General features: G+C 34.2%; 1 protein-coding gene across 6 annotated transcripts in view; it reads left to right on the top strand.

The window, feature by feature from the left end:
• ADAM32 (ADAM metallopeptidase domain 32) overlaps nt 1-24,702 on the top strand; it is a 184,064-nt gene extending 159,362 nt beyond the window's left edge. For 3 of the 6 annotated variants that reach the window (XM_045070970.1, XM_045070966.1, XM_045070967.1), the window contains 6 exons: nt 3,114-3,216; nt 3,852-4,011; nt 12,774-12,806; nt 17,813-17,848; nt 21,291-21,323; nt 24,473-24,588. In XM_045070970.1, coding sequence (XP_044926905.1) covers nt 3,114-3,216; nt 3,852-4,011; nt 12,774-12,806; nt 17,813-17,848; nt 21,291-21,323; nt 24,473-24,479 — 372 coding nt within the window. In that variant the 3' untranslated portion in view covers nt 24,480-24,588. Of the gene's footprint in view, nt 1-3,113; nt 3,217-3,851; nt 4,012-12,773; nt 12,807-17,812; nt 17,849-21,290; nt 21,324-24,472 lie in introns of all 6 variants that reach the window. The other 3 variants (XM_045070969.1, XM_045070968.1, XR_006604081.1) reach the window with 3 other exon arrangements.
• The last annotated feature ends 1,266 nt before the right edge of the window (nt 24,703-25,968 follow it).

The following is a 25,968-nucleotide window of genomic DNA, read 5'->3' as shown; positions in this document are numbered from 1 at the left end:
TTCCTTGGCAACTCAGTTCAAATATCAATTGCAAGCCCAGGTTGTTACCTGTACTTCTAACTGGCTATAAATCAGAGGTTCCCAAGATTCCCTCCTTGGATTCAATTAATTTGCTAGAGTGGCCCACAGTACTTAGAGAAGCATTTTGCTTACTAGATTGCTCTTTTATTATAAAAAGATAAAATTCAGGTACACCAAGTAGAAGAGAGATGTATGGGGAAAGGGTGCCAAACTTTCATGCCCTCTCTATATGCACACTGTCCTCAAATCTTTACATGTTCGCCAACCCAGAAGCTCTCTAATCCTGTCCTTTTGTGTTTTATGGAAGCCTCATTGCATAGGTACAACTGATTGAGTCATTGGCCATTGACAATTGATTCAACCTCCCTGAAGGTTGGGGGAAGGGTAGAGCAGGACTGAAATTTCCACCCATCTAATCATAGAGCCACATGGAATCACATGGATTCCACTGGCAACCAGCTCCCATCCTTAGATGCCTTCAAAACTTAACTTCATTTACATAACAAAAGACACTTTAATCTTTCTCAACACAGGAAATTATAAGGGTTTTGGGAGCTGTAAACCAGAAACTGTGGACAAAGACCAAATACATATGAAAAATACATCAATCATCTGAGTGATGAAATATTTATTTCTTATCACAATATTGCAATATTAGATGGTAACTTTTCTTTCCTCTATTCCAACAGTCTCTGAAAACCTCCATTCTACTTGTTCTGATGATTTTGACTAGTTTAGATACCTCATATAAGTGGAGTAATACTATATTTGTCTTTTATTGATGACTCATTTCAGTCATCTATGTTTTAGCATGTGACAGGACTGCCTTCCTTTTTAAGGTTGAATAATATTCCTTTGTATGTATGTACCATATTTGGTTAATACAGTCATTTGTTAGTGGACATTTGGGTCGTTAACACGTCTTAGCTCTTGTGAATAATACTTCTGGGGTCATAGGTGTGCAAATTTATACTTTGGGACTCTGCTTTCAGTTCTTTATTATAATAGTCATCCTAATGGGTATAAGATGATATTGTAATTTTCATTTGTATTTCTCTTATGACTATTGATGTTGGACATCTGTTCGTTCTTACTGGCCATTTGTATATCATCTTTGGAGAAATTTCTATTCAAGTACTTTGCCCATTTAAGTAGGTTATCTGATTTTTTAAAAAAATTATTGTTGAATTGTATGAACTCTATGCATATTCTTGATATTACTCTCTTGTCATATATATGATTTGCAAGTCTTTTCTCCTGTTCTGTAGATTACATTGTCACTCTTTTGATTGTATTCTTTGATTTACAAAAGTTTTTAAGTTTGTTGTAGATCCATTTGTCCATTCTTACTATTGTTGCTTGTGCTTTTAGTTCAAGAAATGATTGTGAAGTCCAATATCATAAAGCTTTTTCCCTATGTTTTCTTCTAGGAGTTTATAATCTTAGAGGTCTTACATTAGGTCTTTAATCCATTTTGAGTTTATTTTTGTACATGATGTGAGATAAAGGTCTAATTTCATTCTTTTGCATTGGATATCCAGTTTTCATTCGTAGGTAAGACTTCCCATTGAGTGGGCTTGGCATCCTTGTCATAGATCATCTGACCATATAATTAATATATTACTGATCACAATAATTGAATAACAATAAATAAATGAAATAAGTGGATAGAAGGGAAAATTCTTCCTTATAGTGTTATCAATATAGAAGGAATAATGAAGTTAAATAATTATAATGGATATTCAGACTAATCAGTGAAATTATTATGAGGATCCAGATGCTTACAGAATCTCACAACTGTTTCCTCATAGATGACTTATTAATTGCAAATGGAAGCATAGAAACTTACAGTGGAAAAACCTGGAAGACAGCAATTAATCAAGTGATCCAAAAGTAACAATAGAATATTAGGACAAACTGACAACATGTATCTCCTGAGAAGGACAGCATCACCTCTGTGAAGTATTTCAGAGTAAAATACTTCGTGCGTGTGCGCACACACACACACACAGCACATCATAAAGGTGGTGTGACAAAAGCTGGGACAATGGATACCCTGAATAGAACATTTTTTTACCCTCTGTACATTTAAGGCTTGGAATTAGATCCAAGTTGTTGAATAGAGATCTTAGAAACTGAGAGATGTTTTATATTATTTTGAGAGGAAGAATAGCAAGAGGTCAAGGGCAGGCAAGTTAAATATCTGTGCCTCAGTTTCTTCTTCTATACAGTGGGAATAGTATTAGTCTCAAACCTCACAGGGCTGTTGTGAGGACTTAACGAGTAAATCTAAGTAGTATTCAGAATAGAGACTAACACATAGTAAGTACCATAAAGGTGTTTGCTATTACTATTTCATTTATTTATATATTAATTACAGAAACCGTCAGTTCCTAATCTAAGTATCTGATGGCCTCTTGGAATGCAAAAACCCTTGGATTAAGAAACGAGCAAACAGGATCACCTGGATGGCTCAGTTTTTTAAGCATCTGACTTCAGCTCAGGTCATGATCCCAGGTCTCAGCAGGGAGTCTGCTTTTCCTTCTCCCCATTCCCCTCCCCCTGCTCTTTCTCTCTTTTTCTCTCTCTCAAATAAATAAAATCTTTAAAAAAATAAAACAAAATAAAAAACCCACAACCCAATCCTGGTGAAGGACAGTGGAATTGTAGGTACAAATACTTCAAGCTAGCACATAATGTCACTGAACTTGGAGATAGGAAGAGATGTGCACAACCAGTTCTGGAGGTGGTGGTCCTAGCTGGCTCCAGGGTACCACTGGATGGGTCTCATTCTCATTAGAATTTAAGGATATGTTTCTGAAATTGCAAACTAAGTTTTCAGGTGAATATTTGAAAGTTAAATTTTCTTGATGTAAATTCTATGAGCCTCTATAGCTTTTTAAAAAACTGTGTGTATGTTTTTGGTGTGTGCATTAGAAACCAAACATCTGATTTGTAGGATTATCTCTATAAATAAATAAAATTACACTAAATGAAAATACAAAAGTAAGCTTTATGATCCATCTGGTAATTTTACTTTTTATGAGAAAATAGTTTTAAATGATCATTTAAGTTTTTAAAAATGATCCTAGGTATGCAATTCCAATGAAACGTGCTATTGCTTTGAGGGCTACCAGCCTCCATTTTGTGAAAGGAGTGGAAGAGAAGTTTCTAGTTTGTCTGGGAAGCAGGAGGGCAAGTATCTAATATCTTTACATATTCAGTTAATAAATTCTCAAATTGTTTATTTTCATAAAAACAAAGGTAGATTTTTGGTGCCTAGAAGGCAATATTTACAATTAAAAGGTAAACCATCTTCTTTTCAAGAAATGAAAACCAAGTATGTCTTCTTAATCTTACTCTTCTAATATTAACTCTCAATATCATTATTGAAACTGAGAGTATCTTTTAAATTTTTATTTACTGATATCATTGACTTTCTCCATTAGGTTGTCCTGTAAATTTGTTGGTTTACATGATTCCACATTATATATTATTGACGTTTTAGGGTCCAATTTAATGGTGCTATAGTGAGATTTTGCTATAGCTATAGTATAATGTAGAGTATGTTGGAACTTTCTGGAACTTTTTTCTAATCTTTTAGAGAGAGAGGTTGTAGAGATGGTTTTAAGTATTATGATTCTATTATTATTTTTCTATGTTCTTTGAATAACAACAAAAATTAAGAACATTGTAATTGGTTTGCTGCAACTTGAAAGTAAAGTAGATGGCTTCAGTTTGTTTTTTTTTTTTTTTTTGCTTTATATAATTTTTTATTTTTTATGGCTTCAGTTTTTTATTCTGATTTTTTAATATATTTCTATTTTTAGGTTTAACCATGGGAAGAGCTCTTAGAAAGGCTGAAAAGAACCGGTGGCTTCTAGGTTTCTGCATTGCTTTACCTGTTATCATCATAGCAACCATAATAGCTGTTTCATGGAATAGTTCAAAAAAATGGTTTGCCAAAGAAGAGGAGTCCCTAAGTAGCGAGTAAATTGAATTTGTGTTCCAAAACTTTAGTACTGTTTGACTCTAGTCATACATAGGGCAGTATCATGAACAGCAACCATACATTTTACAGTGATTTTGAGTACTATATAAATATCTCATTTAATTTTGTGAGGTAGTTTTGAATATCCCCATTTTAAAGATGCAAAATTTGGGAGTATAATTTAAATAATTTGCTAAAGTTACTTAGAAATTGAGAGAAAAAGAATTTAAATGTGTCCTATCTATTGCTTTCTAATACATTAGTGGTTCTCAAATTGTGATATGTGTTACTTGCAGGAGAACCACTAGAAATATTTATTAGAAATGCAGATTTTGGGGTGCCTGGGCTTCTTAGTGGGTTAAGCCTCTGCCTTCAGCTCAGGTCATGATCTCAGGGCCCTGGTATTAAGCCTCACATCTCTGCTCAGCAGAGAGCCTTCTTCCCCCTCTCTCTCTGCCTGCCTCTCTGCCTGCTTGTGATCTCTCTTCCCCTGTGTCAAATAAATGAATAAAATCTTTAAAAAATCTAGATTTCTATACCTTATCACAGATGAAAATATTTCAGTTTTCTTTGTGGCCTTATGTAAGAAATGACTGTAAGAGTATTCTCTGGGTAAAGTGTTCAGAAGGCAAACTTATACTGTAGAATTTAACATGTTTTTGTTTTTTTCAGAGAGTGTGCACAAGTAGGGGAAAGGGGCAGAGGGAGAGGGAGAGAGAGAATTTTTTTTTTTTAAGTTTTATTTGTTTTGAGAAAGAGGAGTGTGCAGTGGTGAGGGGCAGCAGGAGAGAATGTGAAGTGGGTTCTATACTGAGCATGGAGCCTGATGGAGGCTTGAGGTTATGACCCTGAGGTCACAACCTGAGCAAAATTGAGAGTCAGATGCTTAATTGACTGAGATGCCCAAGCACCCTGAGCATATTTTAATTTTTAAAAAAAATAGTTTAAACACAAAGAGGACAAAGTGATGAATATTCATTTGCCCACCAGTAGAAATAAACAAATGTTAATGTTTTTCTTGTTTCTTTTATGAAATAAACCATTGCATTTACAGGTGTAGTATCTTTCTGTTATTATCTCCCTCTCTGCAGAGAACAACTTCTACACTGAAAGTTAGTATGTATTACATATTTTTGCCACATATGGCTGTATCAGAGTGCCATATCTTGGAATTAAAGTTTATTTATTTATTTTATTTTGGAATTGTATATAATTTTAAATATTTACACATTCTTTATAGATACATTTCCTCTTTCTAATTTTGTTTGTGTGTTTTTTTTTTCAAAGATTTTATTTATTAATTTGACAGAGAGAAATCACAAGTAGACAGAGAGGCAGCCAGAGAGAGAGAGGGAAGCAGGCTCTCTGCCGAGCAGAGAGCCCGATGCGGGACTCGATCCCAGGACTCTGAGATCATGACCTGAGCCGAAGGCAGCGGCTTAACCCACTGAGCCACCCAGGCGCCCCTGTGTGTTTTCTTTTTTCCCTTTTTCATAAGCAGTCTTCTCAGAGGTTTTATTGGTAATCTGAAAAATATAACTTTGGGGTTTGTTGATATCTTTATATTTCCTTAGTGTTTATTTATTTAAGAATGTTAAATTTTGCTCTTTTCCTCCTTTCTGCTCTTTACTTTTGCTCTGTTTTAATTCTAGCTTTCTTGAGTCTAAAGCTCTTTCTAAAATTAATTTTCAGTCTTTCTAAAAACTAAAGCTAAAACTTTCCCTTTTATATATCATATATATAAATATATATATCATTTCATGTATACTCTTCAGTTTTTAATATATAGTTGACAGTTAAAAAAATTAGAAACTTGTAGTATGATTTCTTATTTGAATTATGAGTAAATTATAGTCTTTAGTTTCCAATTTAGTTTCCAACAATTTTTGTTGCTGAAAAAATTATTTTCTAATTTTATCACCTTATTGAGAGAGACCTGTTTCTATGAATTATTCTTAAATGTTGGAACCAGAAGGGAAGTCAGTTTTTGTAAAAATGTATTCTTGTGGGTATACTTTAATTATTGCATCATGTTTATTTTTTTGTTTAAGTTTTCTAAGATGTTTCAAAACAAACTTTTTAATTACATTGTTTCAAATAATTTTATATGTATTGGGATTTCATCCCCATCTGCTCATTAATTTATTTTCTGTGAGAAGCAAACTAAAGTTTTTCAGTATTTCAATTTCATGGCTTTCCCCTTTGATTTTTGAAACTTTAGCTTTATTATTCTGAGGCAATGACAATTCATTAATGCTCAATTTAGTTACGCTTTCTTGACATGTTATCTTTTTGTCATTAATTTTATCTTAAATTCTATTCACACTGTTTTAAATTCCTATATCAACTTGCTCTTTGAAATTTAGACTTACCTAGTATATCTTTTTTCATCCTTTATTCTCAATCTTTCTTTGTTTTTAGTTATTTTCATATAAATAGCCTTATATGGAATACAATAGTGGAGTTTGTTATGCATATATGCTTAGTATATAATGGCATATATTTAGACTGAAAATTGTCATTTTATTTTTTCTTATTTGCCATCTTTTTTTTTTTAACATGTTTTTTTCCCCTTTTCCTCAAATCCATTTTCTTTCTTTCTTTTTTTAAAGATTATTTATTTGACAGACAGTGAGAGAAGGAATACAAGCAGAGGAAGTAGGAGAGGGAGTGGGAGTGGGAGAGGGAGAAGCAGGCCTCCCACAGAGCAGGGAGCCTGATGTGGGGCTTGATCCCAGGTTCCTGGGATCATGACCTGAGCTGACGACTAAGCCACCCAGGAACCCTAAATCCATTTTTTAATTGTGTTTTTTTCTTTTCTTTTTCTTCTGTTACTTTGCACATTTTTATGTTGTTTTTATTTTCAAATGATTTTCTTTAAATTTTAGTGTTTATAGTTAATGTTATACAGTGTCTAAATTTAATCATTTTATATGGTCATCTGAATTATACCAGGGATCTTACAATACTAGCCTCTCTTCAGGTATTTGTTTGTAATTTGGCTTTTCACTTGGCCCCAAATAAGTTAGTGTTCTTTTGCTATTGTTATATTTAGTCAGTACTTTCTAGGATTACTTATTATATTTCCTAGGTCTTTGCTTACTATTCCTTTGTTTTAAACTTTTGTTTTGAAATAGTTTAAGAAATATAAAAAATTGCAAAAATAACACAGATTTTCCTTATCCCTTTCATTTGGGTTTTGCCAATGATAACATTTCACATTAACATAAGTGCATTGGGGTGCCTGGGTGGCTCAGTGGGTTAAGCCTTTGCCTTCGGCCCAGGTCATGATCCCAGGGTCCTGGGATCAGGCCCCACCGCAGGCTTTCTGCTCAGCAGAGAGCCTGCTTCCCCACCCACCTCTCAGCCTGCCTCTCTGCCTACTTGTGATCTCTCTCTGTCAAATAAATAAATAAAAATCTTAAAAAAAAAAAAAAAGAGAAAATCCTTTAAAAAAAATAGTACATTTTCACAGGTAGGAAATTGGTATTGGTACAATATTAATAATTAAACTACAGACCTTATACATATTCACCATCATTTACATGCAGTCTTTTTTTGTGCTCAATTTTGAGTATATGTGTGTATATAATATTAAGAAATTTAATAACATGATTTTTGGTACCATGATTATCACCACTCTTTTAGAATCCTGCTTTTTTCATTCTGGATTCAACTTTATTCTTAGGAAGCATTGTCTTAGTAGTTACTACGGTGACAGTCCCTGTGTAATAATCTGCTTGACTTAATATGCCTGGGGAGGGCTTTATTTCATTCTCACTATATGGGCATAGCATTTTATGTGAACAATTATGTCTCTAAGTCTTTTTGTGATATGCCATTGAATTCTGTCATTTACTGCTGGTGATGAGATGACTGCTGCCAGTTTAATTAATTCATTTTTATGAATTATGCTAAACTATGTTTCTTCTTTAAGTTAGCTTTCCAAGTATTCTTTTATCCAAAGTCTTGTTACTAAATTATTACCTGTTCTGATGAGTTCATTTTTATTTATCTGGCTCTGAACTCAGCATAATCTTTAATAAAGTTTTTCTTTAGTTCTAGAAAAGTCTATCTATTCAATGATTTACACTTGCCATTCTACCTCTTTTATCTTTCTGCAGTTCCTTTATTTTAGGGTTTTCAATTCTGGTCTCCATGTTGGTAGTGACCTTTTCCTCTTGCTACTTCTTTTTCTTCTTTCTTTTGACACTACAGTGAGAATTTTTTCTTAAATTTAAATTCAATTAGCCAACATATAGTACATCATTAGTTTTTGATACAGTTTTCAATGATTCATTAGTTGCATAAAATAGTGCTCATCAAATTAGGCTTTTAAAAACTGAGCTATAATTTACATACAGTAAAATATTTTTAGTGTGTGTAATTCTATGAGTTTAACAAATATATACATATACCATGACTATCATAAAATAAAGAACAATCCCATTGCTCCCCAGATTCCCTCTAACCCCACCTCCAGCTCCTGGTGCTGACAGATCTGTCTTCTTTGCTGTAGTTCTGTCTATTGCAGAATTTTGTATAATGGAATGTGTAGTCTTTATTAAAAATTAATTCATTCATTAAAAATTAATTAATTTTCAGCATAACAGTATTCATTATTTTTGCACCACACCCAGTGCTCCATGCAATCTGTGCCCTCTCTAATACCCACCACCTGGTACCCCGACCTCCCAACGCCCTGCCCCTTCAAAGCCCTCAGATTGTTTTTCAGAGTCCATAGTCTCTCTTGGTTCATCTCCCCTTCTAATTTCCCCCAACTCCCTTTTCCTCTCTATCTCCCCATATCCTCCATGCTATTTGTTATGCTCCACAAATAAGTGAAACCATATGATAATTGAATCTCTCTGCTTGACTTATTTTATTCAGGATAATCTCTTCCAGTCTCGTCCATTTTGCTACAAAAGTTGGGTATTCTTTTGAGTCTGCCTTCTTTCCCACATTTGAGATTGATCCATGTTGTTATGTGTTAGTTTGTTCTTGTTTAAAAAATAACATACAGTTTTATTGAGGTATAATTGACATACTGGAAATTGCATATTCTTTAAGTACATGATCTGGTATGTTTTGATAATTAGAAAAGTAGTCTCATGAAACTCATGAAACCATCATAATAGTCAAGATTATGAAGATACCTATCATGCCCAAGAGCTTCCTTGTGTTCCTTGGTAATCCCTCCTTTCTCTGGCATCTCCTTTATCCCCACAGTACTGCTGATCTGCATTGTCACTACAGCTCATTTTGCATTTTCTAGAATTCTATATAAATAGAGTTATACAATATGCGCTCTTTATTTTTGTCTGGTTTATTTCACTCATCATAATTATTTTGCAATTCATCCATGCTCTTATGTATATCAGTTACTTTTTTATTGCTGATAGGTATTCAGTTGTACAAATACAGCATAATTTGTTCATTTATTCATCTGTTGATGGATGTGTTGGTTGTGTCCATATTTTAGCTGTTATAAATAAAGCCACTATGAACATTTATATGCAAGTCTCTGTGAATATGTGCTTTCTTTTTCCTAGGGTGATACCTAAGAATGAATGGTAAGATAATATGGTAGGTATATTTGACTTCTAAAGAAAAAGCTGAACTGTTTCTCAAAACAGTTGTACCATCTTATATCCCAGCCACTAATACATGAGAATTCTAGTTTGTCCACATTCTCACCAATGTTTGGTATGGTAATATGTTTATTCTAAAAATTTTAGCAATTCCGATAGTGTGCAGTAGCATCTCATTGTTTTTAATTTGCGTTTCTCTAATGACTGATGATACTTCTTTGTTTCATGTGGTTGTCGTCTGTACCTCTTCTTTGGAGAAATGTGTTCACATTTTTTGCCCATTTTAAAATTAAGTAATTAATTAACTTAGAGTTCAGAGGTCTTTTACTCATTTATTTTTGTACCTGTTATGCCATGATTTCATAGGAAATGGGTTCCAGCAGTTTTAATTTGAAACTCACGAAGTGATTCTCTAGGTGGAACAGACTGGTGCTCTAGCTGAACCCAAGTACCATTCTTTTTGGTTTCCTTCTTTTCCTGATCATTTTCCTTCACACATTTTAGGAAACGATCTCAGTTTTTAGAGTGCCTGATACACTCATTATGGACATTAATTCTCTTGGCATGAATCTTGCCCTTAATTTGAGTGGGATTCATAACATCATAGACTTTCAGTTTTGCCATGGTAACATTTGTGGGACGTTCCTTTTTGAACAGTGGCCATTTCCTTGATGTTAATAATATCTTAATTGTAGATTCACATCTATGTGGCTAACGGAACAACTTCATGTTTTCTAAAAGGCCTAAAGAATGTATAGCTAGTGCCATATCTCTTTCCCTTTGTATTGGTCTTTTTGACAAATTGCTGGAAGATGATAGTTCCAGCTGAAAGGTCTCATTTTTTTAACTGACTTGTCTTTTTATTACTGAGTTGTTCAGATCTTGTGGTTATTTTAAAAATGGGTTGTTATTATTGAATTCTGAGTGTTCTTTACATACTCTGGATATAAGTCTTACGTATGATTTGCAAATAGTTACACTAGGAATAGACTTCTCTTTTTATTCTTTCAAAAGAGCAAAAATTTTAAATTTTTATGGAATCCATTGTGCGAATTTCTTCTTTTATTGATCATGGTTTTAGTTTTTTATCTAGGAAATATTTGCCTAACCAAAATTCATACAAATTTTCTCCTATGCTTTCTTCTCAATGTTTTTACAGTTTTAGGTTTTGCATTTAGACCTATATCCAATTTGAATTGTTTGGTATAGGTTAAAATGTATGGATAGAGTTGTTGTTTTCTGCATAAGAATATCCAATTGTTCTAACACTATTGTTTTTAATGCCTTGCTAAGTGGGATCACAATAGTCACCACTGTTGAGATGATACCCTTTTGAGTAACTCCACCCAATTCTTCAAAACATGGTATTTTAAAAGTCAGGTGGTGGGAACACAAGCTATTCTTGTCCCCATGTAAGCACAAAAGATTGCTCAATTTCAAATAATTTTTCTCTGGCTTAAGTAGTTTCCTCACTTGCATTCAGTGATCAGTACTTTGCAGAAGACTCAAGAAGGACTCTCTACGTATCACAGGAGCTCTCTCTAGGCAGTTCTTTCCCTCCCTGGTATTTTCTCTGTGAATTCTAATGCCTTGTCCTTCCTAGAACCCCAGTTCTATTAGCTCAACTTAGGGAGATTTCTGGGTTTTTCCTGGGTCCTCCTGGCTGTGTGATAGCCTGGAAGCTCTCACCAGGCAATAAGAAGGGTCAATCATAAGTGTCTCAGCTCTTTTATTCCCCTCTTATAGAAATCGCTATCCTATGTTGTCTGCTATTCAATGTCTGAAAATCAATGTTTCATCAATTTTGTCTGCATTTTCAGTTGTGTTAGGCAGGAGGGTAAATTGTGTCTGTTACTCCATTTTGGTCAGAATTGGAAGTATGCTTTTATGGTTTGTAACCACATTCATGTTTACCTAAATCTTGTATTGTGTTAGATTTTTCTTTCATTACACTAGTTCTGCCATCACTATTCTGTTAAGATTTGTGAATTCTGTTCTTGCAAAGAACTCAATGGAGATTTAAAATATTCTTATATAAATTTTTATTAATCATTTTTGTTTTTTTGGTGTGTGAATTCATTATTTTGCTGTGGGTGTTGACATTAACTCCTAGTGGTTTGTAATCATAGATCCTTTTATCTTCAGTGTGTATGATTTTCCTTTGAGAATTCTGCATGTTCTGTGTTGAATATAAATACATACAGATTGTTCATTTTTGCTTCCTTCATCAATCAAAAATAATTAAAAACAATTGCTATGCATGGAATTCAAGAATTTGTAGGAGTGTGAACTGGAATCCTAAAATTACACTTTTTGGAGGCTTGGGATTCCTACTTCTCTCAGTGGTGCATTTTCCCCTATCTACATATTCTCATTATCCTGTTGCATTTCAAAGGCCACAAGTCAGAATTTTTATTATCCATGTTTCAAGGGTGATATGGCTCGTCATGGCTCCGAGGTTTAATTAAGGAACTCAGTTTCCCCACATGCGAAGGCCTGGAACCTCAACTCCTGAGGAAGAGCTATTAAATCTCTAGCTTGAAAGGTGTTATTACTGATTTAGGTGCCCTGTCAGTTATTCAATTTTAGCTCCTGTTTACCATTTCAGCTCTCAGTTTCTTCATTTTTACTAGCACCAGGAGAAGTCCTATTGTTAACCCCAGTTTTGTATTCAGTGTCTGTGTTACTGGGTTTCAGCATTTCTCTATGTTATGAGGAACATAAAGAGGGGAAACTGCACTGTCCGCTCACTCTACCAATTGTCTAGAAGCCAGTATGGGTTTTTTAAATTCATAAAATGTAACGTTTTTTTTCCAAGATCAATGAAAAAAAGGTTAAAAGTTGGGCCATGTGGTTCAGAATCAGGGACTCCGAGTCAAATCTGTATTCTGTGTTCAGAAGAGATAAGGAAAAAGCAAATATGTGCCTTTTTGATAGTCTCCTTGCTGTGGGATTTGAAATTTACACTCTTTGTGGATGAGGTATATGGGGAAATAAGAACATTATTTCTACCTTTGTTCAGTGATCTTGAACATTATTTTCTTTATTGGTAACTAGTCTTGTAAAAGAGGTAGTAACACTGCTTATAAAATGACCTTTTTATTCATGTAGTTGACAAGAGTTTTTTAGGACTAACATAAGGTACTATTTTTCATTTTTTTAATATCCAGCTCAGAAGGCAGCTCTCACACATTTGCTAGCAGGTAAGTAAATTAGAAAGTATCTTAAAACACATGTTATAAATTAAGAGTGAATTAATAATTCATAATTTAGGTATCAATTGAACAGATACAAATGGTAAAGTAATGCACTGAAAAGCAGACTACTAATTTATAGCAATTAATTTTTAGTAGTCTTTTATTCACCTAATGTTTATTCGAAGTTTACTCAGGAAACAAGGGTGAAAATAGCCAACTCTACTAAGAAATAGGATGTATATAATTAGTAAAGAAAAAGGCTATATAGTGCCTAGAAATGGCCCAACTTGGGTTATATTCTTTATTGCTTGGGTAAATAAATACGCAAATACCTGGCATTTCACAGATTGTATGTGACAAAGCTCAGGTAAAATCTATAGTAATTACGGATTGGGAAGAACTAATTATATTGACCTAACTGTGCTGTTAGTATTTTGTCCCTGTTATTGTTTCTTAGCCATGAATTCAGTCCTTACTGTTTTATAATTACTATATGAACATTCTATTTGTTAGATTGACATAATGCAACTTTTCAGTTCTTTTACTTTCAATCTTTTATTTAAATTAGTTTCTTAAAAACAACCTGCCAATGGGATTTAAAAATGTATAATCTCCAGAGTTTCTCAAAAGTTGAATTTAATATGGTTATATACTTATATGTTTGCTGATATATTTAGACTAAATTGTACCACTTTATTTTTTGTTCTATTTATCATACTTGGTCAATGTTTTATTTTTCCACTATCTTGTAGTCTTTTACATCAATTGTACTTTCATTGTTCTTTTTCTTTGTTTCTATTATTTTGGTCATTATGTGTTCTAGTTATAGTCTTTAAGTGATATTCTTTAATGATTGAATTATTTTATTGTTATTTAAATTAAAATTCAATGTTAATTTTACAATTTCAGATATAATGAACACTTAAAATTTCTTTTTTTTTTTTTTTTAAGATTTTATTTATTTATTTAACAGAGATCACAAGCAGGCAGAGAGGCAGGCAGAGAGAGAGAGAGGGAAGCAGGCTCCCCACCGAGGAGAGAGCCCGACATGGGACCCGATCCCAGGACCCCGAGATCATGACCCGAGCCAAAGACAGTGGCCCAACCCACTGAGCCACCCAGGCGCCCCATTAAAATTTCTAACCACATATTGATGTTAGCCCATTTATCCCTATACATTTTTCTCCACTGGTCCATATTATTATTATTTGGTATTTAATTACTCCTGAATTTTAACCCGCTGCAAACAAGTCATCATTATCATTGTCATTGTCATTGTTGTATTTAGTCAAAACATACCAGGATTTCACTACATATTTACCACTTTATTTGTTCACTATTCCCTTTTGAATTTTGCTCCATCTTTTTATGTTCACTCTCCTGTTTGGGGAAGTACAACTCTTAGAATTTCCATCAGTGAGTCTCTGTGTATTAAGCTGTTTTTCTTATCCACCTGAAATTGTCTTTATTTTCACTCTTGAATGTGAGTCTATGTAGTGTGGACTTCTAATTGAGATCAGTTTGCCTCAGCAATTTGAAGGTATGTCAGTGTAGTCTGGCCTTACTGATGATAATGATGATGATGATAAACATCTGTCAATGTGTTTATTCATTTATTCCTTAGTGGTTAATAGGAGTTTTATCTGTAGTAGGCTTTGTATTTCTATCTCTGTAATATGTTAATATTACCACACACTTAGTGACATAAAACAATATTCACTTATTCTGTCAAAGATGTGTAAGTTAGAAATCCAGGTGGATGGGGTACATGGGTGACTCAGTCAATAAAGCATGGGACTCTTGATTTCAGCTCAGGTCATGATCTCAAGGTTGTGAGATCAAGTCCTGGGTTGGGCTTTGCACTCAGCAGGGAGTCTACATGAGAGTCTCTTTCTCTCCCTCTAGTCTTCCCCCTACTTGTACATGCATGCAGGTGCTCTCCCTTTCTCTCTCAGTAAAAAGATAAAATCTTAAAAAAGAAAAAAAAAAAAAAGGAATCAGGCAGATTTGGCTGGGTTGTCACAAGCCTGACCAGAAGGCCTAAAGGCCAGGCTGTGTTCCTAGCTCTGTAAACAGAATCAAATTTCTTAAGACTATGGGTCTGAACTATCTGTTTCCTTACTGGTTGTCTGTTGGGGGCCCCTTTCTACTCTCAGAGGCTGCCTGCATTGTTTATCCCTTCATTTTCAAAGAAAATAGGGCATTCAGGTCTTCCTTGGGCTTTGACTTCCTCTTCTTTCCTTCTCTGCCAGCAGGAGACTAAATCTACTTTTGAAGGCTCACCTGATTGTGTCAGACCCACAAAAATAATCTTTGTATTTTAAAGTCAATTGATTGGGAGCTATACTTACACTTGCAAAATCTTTTAAGTACTCAGAAGAATGTTTGGATAACCAAAGAATGGAGATCTTAGGAAGCAATCTCTAGAATTCTGCCTAACAAAGCTTCTATGTTTTTTTCTTGTCCCTAGAGTTATTATTTCATTATAATATATTCTGGTAGAGATTTTTCTTTTTAACTTATAAACTGGACTCCGTATTTTCTTTCAGTGAGAAGACTCACAACTTTCTTCATTTTAGAAAAGTCCTAGATGTTTTCTTTTCAAATATTGAACCTCCTTCATAGTAAATCCTCTGTGTCTGAATTGCTTCATGTTTCTTAACTTGTCTTTTTATATTCTATTACATTTCTGTTTATCAAGTGTTCTGGGTGATTTCCCTAAACAGTTTAAAAATCAGCAATTTTTTTTCCAGTTCTTTAATTTCTTATTTAATGAATTCTGCTCCTTTATTGATCTCTATGGAAATCCTAAACATTCTTTTTTTAAAGTTTGTTACCTATAATTTTTCATATATGAATTCTTTACTTTTCTCTAGCTGTGGACATTAACTCTTAGTGGCTTTCTTCTTTGATTTTAAGGTTGCCTAAGCAACAATGATTATCTCATGAGATTTCTGTGTGTCCTGCTTTATAAAATATTCCTTGTGGAGATTATTTCATATGTTACCCTCCTAAGTCATACATTTTTACACTTGTTATACCTGGAGGTCTACAATTCATAGGAAGCATGGACTGGTATCCTAACCTAAAGTTGGGAAGGCTTGAGGTTCCTGTTTTTCTATGTGATATTTTTTATATCCACATCCCTAAACCATTTTAAGCACTTAGAGTTTCTATGTCTCTAGATGATCCTTTTCTATCTACACTTCTTTTTTTAAAAGTTAATTTTATTTTAATTTTTCAGTGTTCTAAGATTCATTGTTTATGCACCACACCCAGTGCTCCATGCAATACCTGCCTTCCTTAATACCCACCACCAGGCTCACCCATCCCCCCACCACCCTCCCCTCCAAAACTTTCAGTTTGTTTCTCAGAGTCCATAGTCTCTCATGGTTTGTCTCCTCCTCTGATTTCCCCCAACTCACTTCTCCTTTCCTTCTCCTAATGTCCTCCATTATTCCTTATGCTCCACAAGTAAGTGAAACTATGTGATAGTTGACTCTCTCTGCTTGGCTTATTTCACTCAGCATAATCTCCTCCAGTCCCATCCATGCTGATACAAAAGTTGGGTATTCATCCTTTCTGATGGAGGTATAATATTCCATCGTATATATGGACTCTATTTTTCTTTAACCATTTGTCTGTTGAAGGACATCTCAGCTTTTTCCACAGTTTGGCAATTGTGGCCATTGCTGCTATGAACTTTGGGGTACAGGTGGCCCTTCTTTTCACTGCATCTGTATCTTTGGGGTAAATATCCAGTAGGGCAATTGCAGGGTCATAGGGTAGCTCTATATTTAATTTCTTAAGGAATCTCTACACTGTTTTCTAAAGTGGCTATACCAACTTACATTCCCACCAACAGTGTAAAAGGGTTCCCCTTTCTCCACATCCTCTCCAACACTTATTGTTTCTTGTCTTGTTAACTTTGGCCATTCGCACTGGTGTAAGGTGGTATCTCAGTGTGGTTTTGATTTGAATCTCCCTGATGGCTAATGATGATGAACAGTTTTTCATGTGTTTGTTAGCCATTTGTATGTCTTCTTCTGATGCAATTTCCCTGCTGCATCTCAAAGATTAATGGTAATAGCTTTTACTATCCTTTCATGGCTTCTAATTTTAGGGAAAGAAGTCAACTCCAGCTTTCCAGGAGATCTCAACTCCTTATAGGCTAATGTGGATGACTAATTCACATAACTCTCCAGAGTCACTCAGCTTTAGGTCCTATTTATATTTCATGTTTCTAATTTCTCTCTTTTTAAAACTATCATCAGAAATTTCATTTTCTTCTCTTAAATTTTGATTAGTAATTTTGTGGGTTTTATTATTTTTTTTTTCACTATTTCTCTGTGTGGAATAGAAGGAGGAAACTGCCCTGTCAGCCCAGTCTGCCTAATTGTCCAGGAGTCAGTGAGCGTTTTATTTACTTATCTATTTTTTAAAGACTTTTTAAAAAATTATTTATTTGACAGAGACCACAAGTAGGCAGAGAGGCAGGCAGCGAGAGAGAGGGGGAAGCGGGCTTCCCACTGAGCAGAGAGCCCGATGCAGGACTCGATCCCAGGACCCCGGGATCATTACCTGAGCCGAAGGCAGAGGCTTAACCCATTGAGCCACCCAGGTGCCCCTCAGTGAGTGTTTTAAATCATAACATGTAATTTATCTGTTGTTAAAGCATTTGGCTGGAACCTGCAGGCCAGAATCAGGCATTCAAAGTCAAGCATATATTTTATTCTGAGAAGAAGTAAGGAGAAAAACTAAGCTGTTTTCTTGCTTTTTTCCCTATTGGAGGTTTGAAATTTATATTCTTTATGGATTGGTACATGGGTAAATTAGGATATTATTTCTTTGCATAGCCTAACTTAGTAGTCTTTTAAAATTACTCATTAGAGGTAATTAGAGGTATAAAAGAGTTAACATAGGTCACAAAATAGTCTAACATTCATTTATTATCTATGGAGGCAAATTTTTTTTAGTATTAACCTGGAAGCATTACTTTCATTCTCATTTAGATCTGGATCAGAAAGCAGCCAAACAGACACAGTCAGGTAAGTAAATGAGGATGCGTTTCTTAAAATATGGTAAGATAAGATGAACAAACTATCAATAATAAATTGCTAGATATTAATTGAACAGTAACAATTGGTAAGGTACTACACCAAAAATAACCCATTAGTATTTGCCAATCTAGTAACTAATGACTATTTGTGTAGAAAAATCAATGTCTTCTTTCTTTCAGTTTGTTAATGTATGTTGGGAGTTTATTTTTTGGAAACAAAGGAATAAATGATTGGTGAAATGGTTACAGAGCTAACTCATAATTGGGGAAGTTTACTTCTGTATTTGGAGACTTTGCAACTAGAAATTCTGTACAAAATTCATGAACAACTGAGTGAATGCTTATCCTGGTCACTTAAGAAAATTTTGCTGAAGAGAAACATCATAAAGAAACAATAATTCTACATCTTCCATAGCCTCTTAGGATCACAAAGTAGTTTTAATTAGATTTCTGTCCATGTCCTGAAAGGTGGATGTTTCCATATAATAAAACAGTGAGTCTTTAGTTTCCCACACTTAAAATTTTTGGGTTTGGGGTCTTTCTGCAGATATGAAGTGTTTAGGAGTTTTTACTCCTCTCTCTCTGACTTAAGGCTTTATTTATTCGTATGGGGAGCTGGTGTTATTCCTTGTATGTTCTTCTAAGTCCATTGCTAGTCTAAAACACTTCCAAATCTACAGAGTAAATTTTCTAGGCTGTACAAGATGGTGATATAATTTGTCTTATTCTAGAAGAAGGCTTCTTCTTCATTGAGAATGCCTCTCTTTCTTATCCTTTATCTCTCTTTTACTATTATGGTCTTCTCTTTATCATGACACTTTGAAGTCATGAGTTACTATCACCAAACTAAAAAATTGATTTTTCATTTAATAATAATAATAATAACAACAACAACAGCAACAGCATCTCTTTTATATGTCAGGGAGTTATCATATGGTACTCAAATACAGCAAGTCTCAGTTACTTTTTCCTCATCTTGGACACAAGTCTTATAGTGTTATCTTAGAAAATAAAAACTATGATTATCTTGCTCAGCACTGTATAGCCGGAATGTAGTAGAGTTCTTGGCTTATGGTAAGTGCTCAATAAATATTTGCTGAATGAATGAATGAATGATTATTTTTAATTGCCACTCCTCTCCCTTGCCCAGGGGTGTGTGCACGTGCTGTGTGCACACACACACTCACACTGACAAATAGAAAAACTTAAAAACATAAAATATATTGACCTATACACACACATACACATCCATATAACTAATTTTATAACCATTTCGAGGCACCTGGATGGCTCAGTCAGTTAAGCAGCTGCACTGGGCTCAGGTCATGAGGCCAAGGTCTTGCGATTGAGCCCCAGATCTAGCTCTAGATCTAGCCCCATCTCAGGCTTGCTGCTTAGTGGAGAGCCTGCTTCTCCCCCTCCCTCTACCTCCTGTGCTGACTACTTGCTCTCTCTCTCTCTGTCAAATAAATAAATAAGTTAAAAAAATGCTCTCATTTCTTCTTTCATATGTCTTATCCTAAAAACCTGTTGACATAATTCATCTCTTCTAGGATCATTATTTGCCTACACTGAGTGAGGAATGATACCATTAATTACAGGAAAATGTACATTTCATTTGGTGTAGTATAATTTGGGATGTTAATCTACTGGTCTAGCCTTTTGGCTTGATGTGTACTAGGGAAATATTTCTGGATAAGTTTTCACTTCAGTTTTAATAATGTCACTTGATACTGTTGCTGCACTTTACTAATATAACATCTACACTATAGTTTTCAGGTCAATTCTTTTTTTTTGGAATGATCTTTATCTGGTAGAAATTTAGTGGGAAAGGCTGTTGAAGTCAAGGAATACAGAAAGGGGTGAATCCCAGAATGGTTATATTAATGTCACTTAAACATAATTTTTATTTTTTTATTTTTAAAATTAATTTATTATTATTTTTTTAATTTGACAGAGAGAGAGATCACAAGTAGGCAGAGAGGCAGGAGTGAGAGAGGGAGAGGTAGACTCCCCGCTGAGCAGAGAGCCAGATGTGGGACTCAATCCCAGGACCCTGAGATCATGACCTGGGCCAAAGGCAAAGGCTTAACCCACTGAGCCACCCAGGTGCCCCATAATTAATTTTTAAATACTTCAATTCAATTAATATTTCCAGTCTTTTCCTAAAAAACAGAAGGATTTTAGGTCATCTAACAGAGAAATTCAATTATTAATCTGTCACATATTGTCATTTGGCTTTTAACTTCTAGATTCTTTACCTACATGATTTCCTTTTCATTAGTCATTGTTATTGTTATTGCACTAAATGAATACTTACTAAGATTTAACAACATATTTATCCATTAGTTTGTTCACTATTCATTCTTGAACCTGTTTTCTCGTTTTGATTTCAATTTCCTTTTTTACCCAGTAGTTTGTAATTTACACTTGTAAGCAGTGTCATCCTCAGGAACGATGGTCTCATGGGAATTCTGCATGCTCTGAGTTGTGGGCATACATTAGGAAGAGGGGAATGTTTTAGGTTTGCCTGTCTTGAAGCATGAATGTTTCAGAATTTTCTATACTTAACTGGTTCAAATTTGTGGGTAGTAGAATTAAGGAATTGAGGTCCTGTGCTTTTTACATATTGCAGACCTGAGGTTTTACATCTCTAGGTAATCTTTATCCATCCATGTGGCCAAGACAACTTACCTGTTGTATTCCAAGTAGCCATAACTTTTCTTATCCCCACTTAGGACTACTGGTCCTGGGGTTTGTTTTAGCTTTCTAATGTCTAAATACTTGCATCAACTCCTTCCAAGCTAAGGTTAGTAAAACCATGTTTATTAGGGTGTGAGTAATTCATATTCCCTTGTAATCATTCAGCTTTTGCTCCTGTTTTCCCTCTGAACTTCTAGTTTCTTCATTTTTTACTAACAGAAGGAAAAGCCTTTCTAGCTGTCGACCTCCATTGGGTGTTAGATTTTTATACTATTTTCTTCAGCTTTTCTGTGGAATGGAAAAGGAAAGCTTTATTTACGGAATAGAAAGTGGAAGTTTTCCCTGTCATTTCTTGCTGATAAATTGCCCAGAAGTAAATAATTGTGTTTTAATTTGCATAAATGTGGCAATTTACATTATCAGTGAATTTAAAAAGCTAACTTGAAGCCTGACAGCCAAACTTAGGCATTCATCATCAAACTTCCATATTGTGCTTAGAGGTGATTAAGAAAAAAATGCATCTCTGCTATGTAGATACTTTTCCCCACTGGAGAACTTAAGTTTTATATTATATGTTGCACTTGATGTTGGGTGAATATTTTTTTGCATGTCCCAGGTGTTAAGTTAGTTTTGATGTAAAACATCCTGATCTTCATTCTTACTATAGTCAAGTTTCTTAATATAACTGTTAGACATTATTTTTATCTTATGTTTTTATTTACATCCAGGTCAGAAAGTAGTGCTCAAACATATACCAGCAGGTAAGAAATTTAGGAAGTGTTTCTCGTAAATAAGTGTACCTTGAAAATAAGAATGAACAAATAAATAATTGCTTAATATTTTTTGGGCCCCCACAATTGATAAAGCCCTAAAAATAATTTTTTAATATATTCCATTCTAGGAATGAGTCTTTTTTCTTCAGCTGACTGAATTTTTATTGATTTCTTACTTTATTGGTACATAGGAAAAACTAGTTAAATCTAATGAGACAAGGTATCTATAACTATTTTGCAGAACTAACTCATAAGCAGAGGATTTTTACATCCTTTATGTTGAGATGCATAAAGGGAAATTTTTTTTGGTTCAGATTACATTTGCCTCTCTAACCTCAATATAAACAACTGAGTGAACTCCATTTAGGAGGAGTTTATCAAAGAGATGGTGCCATAAGCACACTAAAATTCTTTGCTTCTCATAGCCCCTCAAGAGCCCAAAGTTGTGTTAACAAAGGTTCTCTGAATTTTTCTTAAGTTTTCAGTTTCCCATGCTCCACAGTTGTGGCCTTGTGATCCCTCTGAAGTATCAAATACTGGTCTGTTCACCTTTCCTTCTTCCTTAGAGAGTTTAGTTTTCTCCTAAGGTCTGATGTTTTTCCAAGTGTCTTCTTTTAGTTACTTTCAGTCCACTAGTTTTCCAGAATATCCTTTATAGCCATGGGTTAAATTTTCAGGCTATACCATAACATTGATAGTTTCTATCCTTTCTGATGAAGTCCTTTCCTCCATTAGAGAAACTATGGAATTTCTACATCCTTGATTCTCTCTGTTATTTTTAGATGTCTTCTAACATCATAACCTCTTAGAGATGTTAGTTACATTTTCTCAACTAATTATGAAAAAAGAGCTGATTTTATTATCTTCATTCCCTTTCATGGGATTTGTGATATAATGCTCAAACACTGTAATTCTTCCAGCCCTTTGCATTACTTTCCCTCTATACTCTGATACCACTTGAAGGTAATGGCCATGTGTCTTTTTGCTAACCAATTTAGAGTTAGCACCTAGCAGAGTACATGTGTAAAAGTACTAACTTATTGAATAAGTGATTCTCTTGAACTTCACATACATAATTAATATTATAACTACTCTAATTGGAGTCCCTTCTCTCATAGAATATGAGGTTCACGTAATCATGCTCTTCTAGAAATGGTGTTCAACGGGATTGAGGGATAGTCAAGGACATCATTCATAAGACATTATATATTGCACTTGAAGAATATAATTTGGAACATTAATCCATTCATCCAGTTTGTGTTTAGCATATACCAGAAAAACATCCCTGAATTATTCTTTCATTTAAATTTAATAAGCTAGGTATAGTTGCTCTGCTTTTATTATTATAGTGCCTATTAGATTTTTTCTTCTCTTCTTTTTAAACTTCTATTTCAAATATATATTTTTTTCAGTTGAAAAGCTGGTGGGAGATATTGGTAGAACAAGCTCTTTGTGTTATAACATTACTAAAATAAGAATTTTTTTAAGTGATGGATATCTAATGGGTTGTGCATGCATATCAGTAGACTCATAAGTCTAGATTCTTAAATTGGCTGGGGGAAAACTAACTATAGTTAACCTTTGAACAACATGGATTTGAACTAAGCAGATCCACTTAAAATGGATTTTTAAAATAAATATAGTACAATACTACAAATGTCTTTTCCTTATTACTTTCTTAATAATTTTTCTTTTCTCCAGCTTACTTAATTATAAGAATACAGTATATAATACATATAAAATATAAGGTATGTGTTAATTGACTGTTTATATTATCAGTAAGGTTTCCAGTTAACAGTATACTATTAAGTAATTAAATTTTGTGAGAGTCAAAGTGTTATACGTGGATTCTGACTGTGTAGGGGTTGGCAACCTTAACTTCTGTGTTGTTCAGGGGTCAACCATATATTTAAGGAGTGTGTTTCACAGAGTAGTAGGAAGAACCTACTTTACATTCTGAAGATAGCAGAGGTAAGGAAAGGATGGGAAGAGTAGAATTATATCCCTTATCACAGAATTATCTCACTAATCTTACTATCTATATTATTTTCTCTGTCAATAAACCTCACTAAATTTCTCTTTAATTTATTCTTTTTTCTCTAGTTCTTTTGGTTAGAGGATTAGAGGTTAATCTATAGATATAAAAATTAGAAAAGGGTCCCAATAATTTTATTTTGACTTTGGTAATAAAGAGTATAAACATAGACGTTTGGTAGATATTTCTTTCTTACTATTATTTTGAAGGAAAGAGGAAGAAACTTCCATTAAAAATTAAAAAAATAACTTTATCAGATTGCATTTTATCAAAATGAAAGTATTATTTCCTTATTTACTTACATCCAAATCACAGGAAAGCACCCCAAACACCTAACAGCAGGTAAGTACATTAGGAGCTGTCTCTAAAATTGAAACAAAATTTATAACCTATAATTAAATCCTAGGTATTTATTAGGTAGATGAATTAGTTAAGTACTATATCAGAAACAACATACTAATCTTTACTAATCTTGCTATTAATGAGTATTTATTCATTTAGTCTTTTTTCTTCAGTTTAGTAAAGTTCTGTTGGGAACTTGCTCTTGTGGACAGAATGGAATTAACGAGTTTGAATTCAATAAGATATCTAATAAGATATAATATATAAGATATGTAAATTAGTCTATAAAATAAATTCATAATTAAGGCCACTTTATCCATTAGGTATTATAGGCATAATATTTAAGGCCTATGAGTTTCTAACTGCCAAAAACAAAACACTGTTTACCACATGAAAAACTAAATAGATTAGCTCCAATATATGAAAAAGTAAAATTAATAATATATTTCAATTTCTAAACAAATGCCAACTCTTAACTGTTACATTCATAAACACTGTATGTGGAAAAATGTAAGTTTTTCATTTGCAATACTTCTGATTAAATATGATGCTTCTCCAGAAATCAGGAAATTGTAGTATAAACATTAATCTCAGGCAAATAATTTCACAAGTAAATTGCATAAAGTTTTTCTAGAATGCTTTTTTCTGACATTTGAATTTTTTTGCTTGGCAGTACCCCCAGTTGTTTGTATATTTTACAGTGGAGGGGAGTTTATTTGCTGTCAGTACCTTAAAAATGTGTCTCTTTTCTTTTCCATAGTAACTAATAATTCCTTCAGAGGACAATGGATATTACAGAGTGTCTCACTGAAATGAAAATTCCACCTTTCCTCCCTTGGTCACAGTCAAAGGAAACAATAAACTGCATGTGGAACTATTTGCATGTGCATCTGTATTTCTTTCTTCCTCTACCCCTGAGGCTTCAGTTCTGTCATAACAGGTTACTTAACTGAAGATACATCAACTCAAGCATCCCCATCCCAACCAGATTCACTGAGCTTTTTTTCCCAGCTCTCCTATCACCCACTGCTGCTTTCCTGCCTGGGGCCCCAGGTGCTGGAAATCTGCATCAACTTTTACTCAGGAAGAGCTCATGCGTGGTAGGTAGTCCATGGTCTTCCTCCTGGTATTTCTTACCAGACTTGACTGGGGCGTACAGATCTCAGTTAATCCGATATATTCCCACCTTACTCACCCAACAACCCCAGTCTAGGCTTCTGAAGGAAGCTGTGTTCACTTTGAGGACTGTACTTTACCGTCCAGGATTCTTGCTCTACCCACCACCCTTCCCTTGTTCCTTGACTAGGTGATCCACAGGATGAATCCCAGAAAACAGAAGGACCCAGAGAGCTTGGACTGGATCTCAGGGGTAAAGGTTAACCTCTATCAGAGTTTAGTGACAAAGTTGATGAACTGAGTTGGGAAAAGTTTCTGTCATTTTCCATTTTCTGAAAGGTTGTATGAGGGTTCATTTTCCAATTAAATATTTGATAAAATTCACTGGGGTAGCTGGAGTTTTCTTTATGAGTAGATCTTAATTATGGATTCAGTGTCTTTAATAGAGGACTATACAGATTTTTTTCTGCAGTAGTTTTTTCAAATATTGTAATCTTAAAGGAGTTCACCCATTTCATTTAGTGGCTGATCTTTTGGCATAAAGTTGTTCTTAAAAACATTTTTTAGTGTCCGTAGTTATGTCCCCTCTTTCTTTCTTTCTTTTAAAAGATTTTATTTATTTATTTGACAGAGAGAGAGAAAGAAAGAGATATCACAAGTAGGCAGAGAGCCGGCGGGGCAGAGGGAGCATAACCCCTGCTGAGCAGAGAACCCAAGGCAGGGCTTGATCCCAGGATCCTGAGATCATGACCTGAGCCGAAGGCAGAGGCTTAACTTCCTGAGCTACCCAAGAGCCCCTATGTCACTTCTTTCATTCCTAATCATAGTAATTGTAGTTCTCTCCTGATCAATCTTGATAGCAGAGTTTTCACAATAATGAATCCCTTAATCCCTCAGACCACCTCTTGTCTTTTTTTTTTTTTTTAATTGCCTCTGTTTTCTGCTTCATTGATTTCTACCTTTTTAAAAATTTGCTCTATTCCTGGCTTTTGGAATTAGAAGTTTAGATAATTTATTTTAAACATTTTCTAATTTCTTTAAAAGTATATATTTGTTCTATATACTTCTTTGGCTTCATTTTGTGAATTTTTATATGTTCTATTTTTATTATTCTTCAGGTCAAATTTTTTCCAATTTTCA

This window comes from Mustela putorius, unplaced genomic scaffold, assembly GCF_011764305.1.
Source record: "Mustela putorius furo isolate JIRA1106 unplaced genomic scaffold, ASM1176430v1.1 tig00003976_pilon_pilon_pilon, whole genome shotgun sequence".
Classification (NCBI taxonomy): Eukaryota; Metazoa; Chordata; class Mammalia; order Carnivora; family Mustelidae; genus Mustela; species Mustela putorius.
This window is presented reverse-complemented; position numbering and strand designations above follow the sequence as displayed.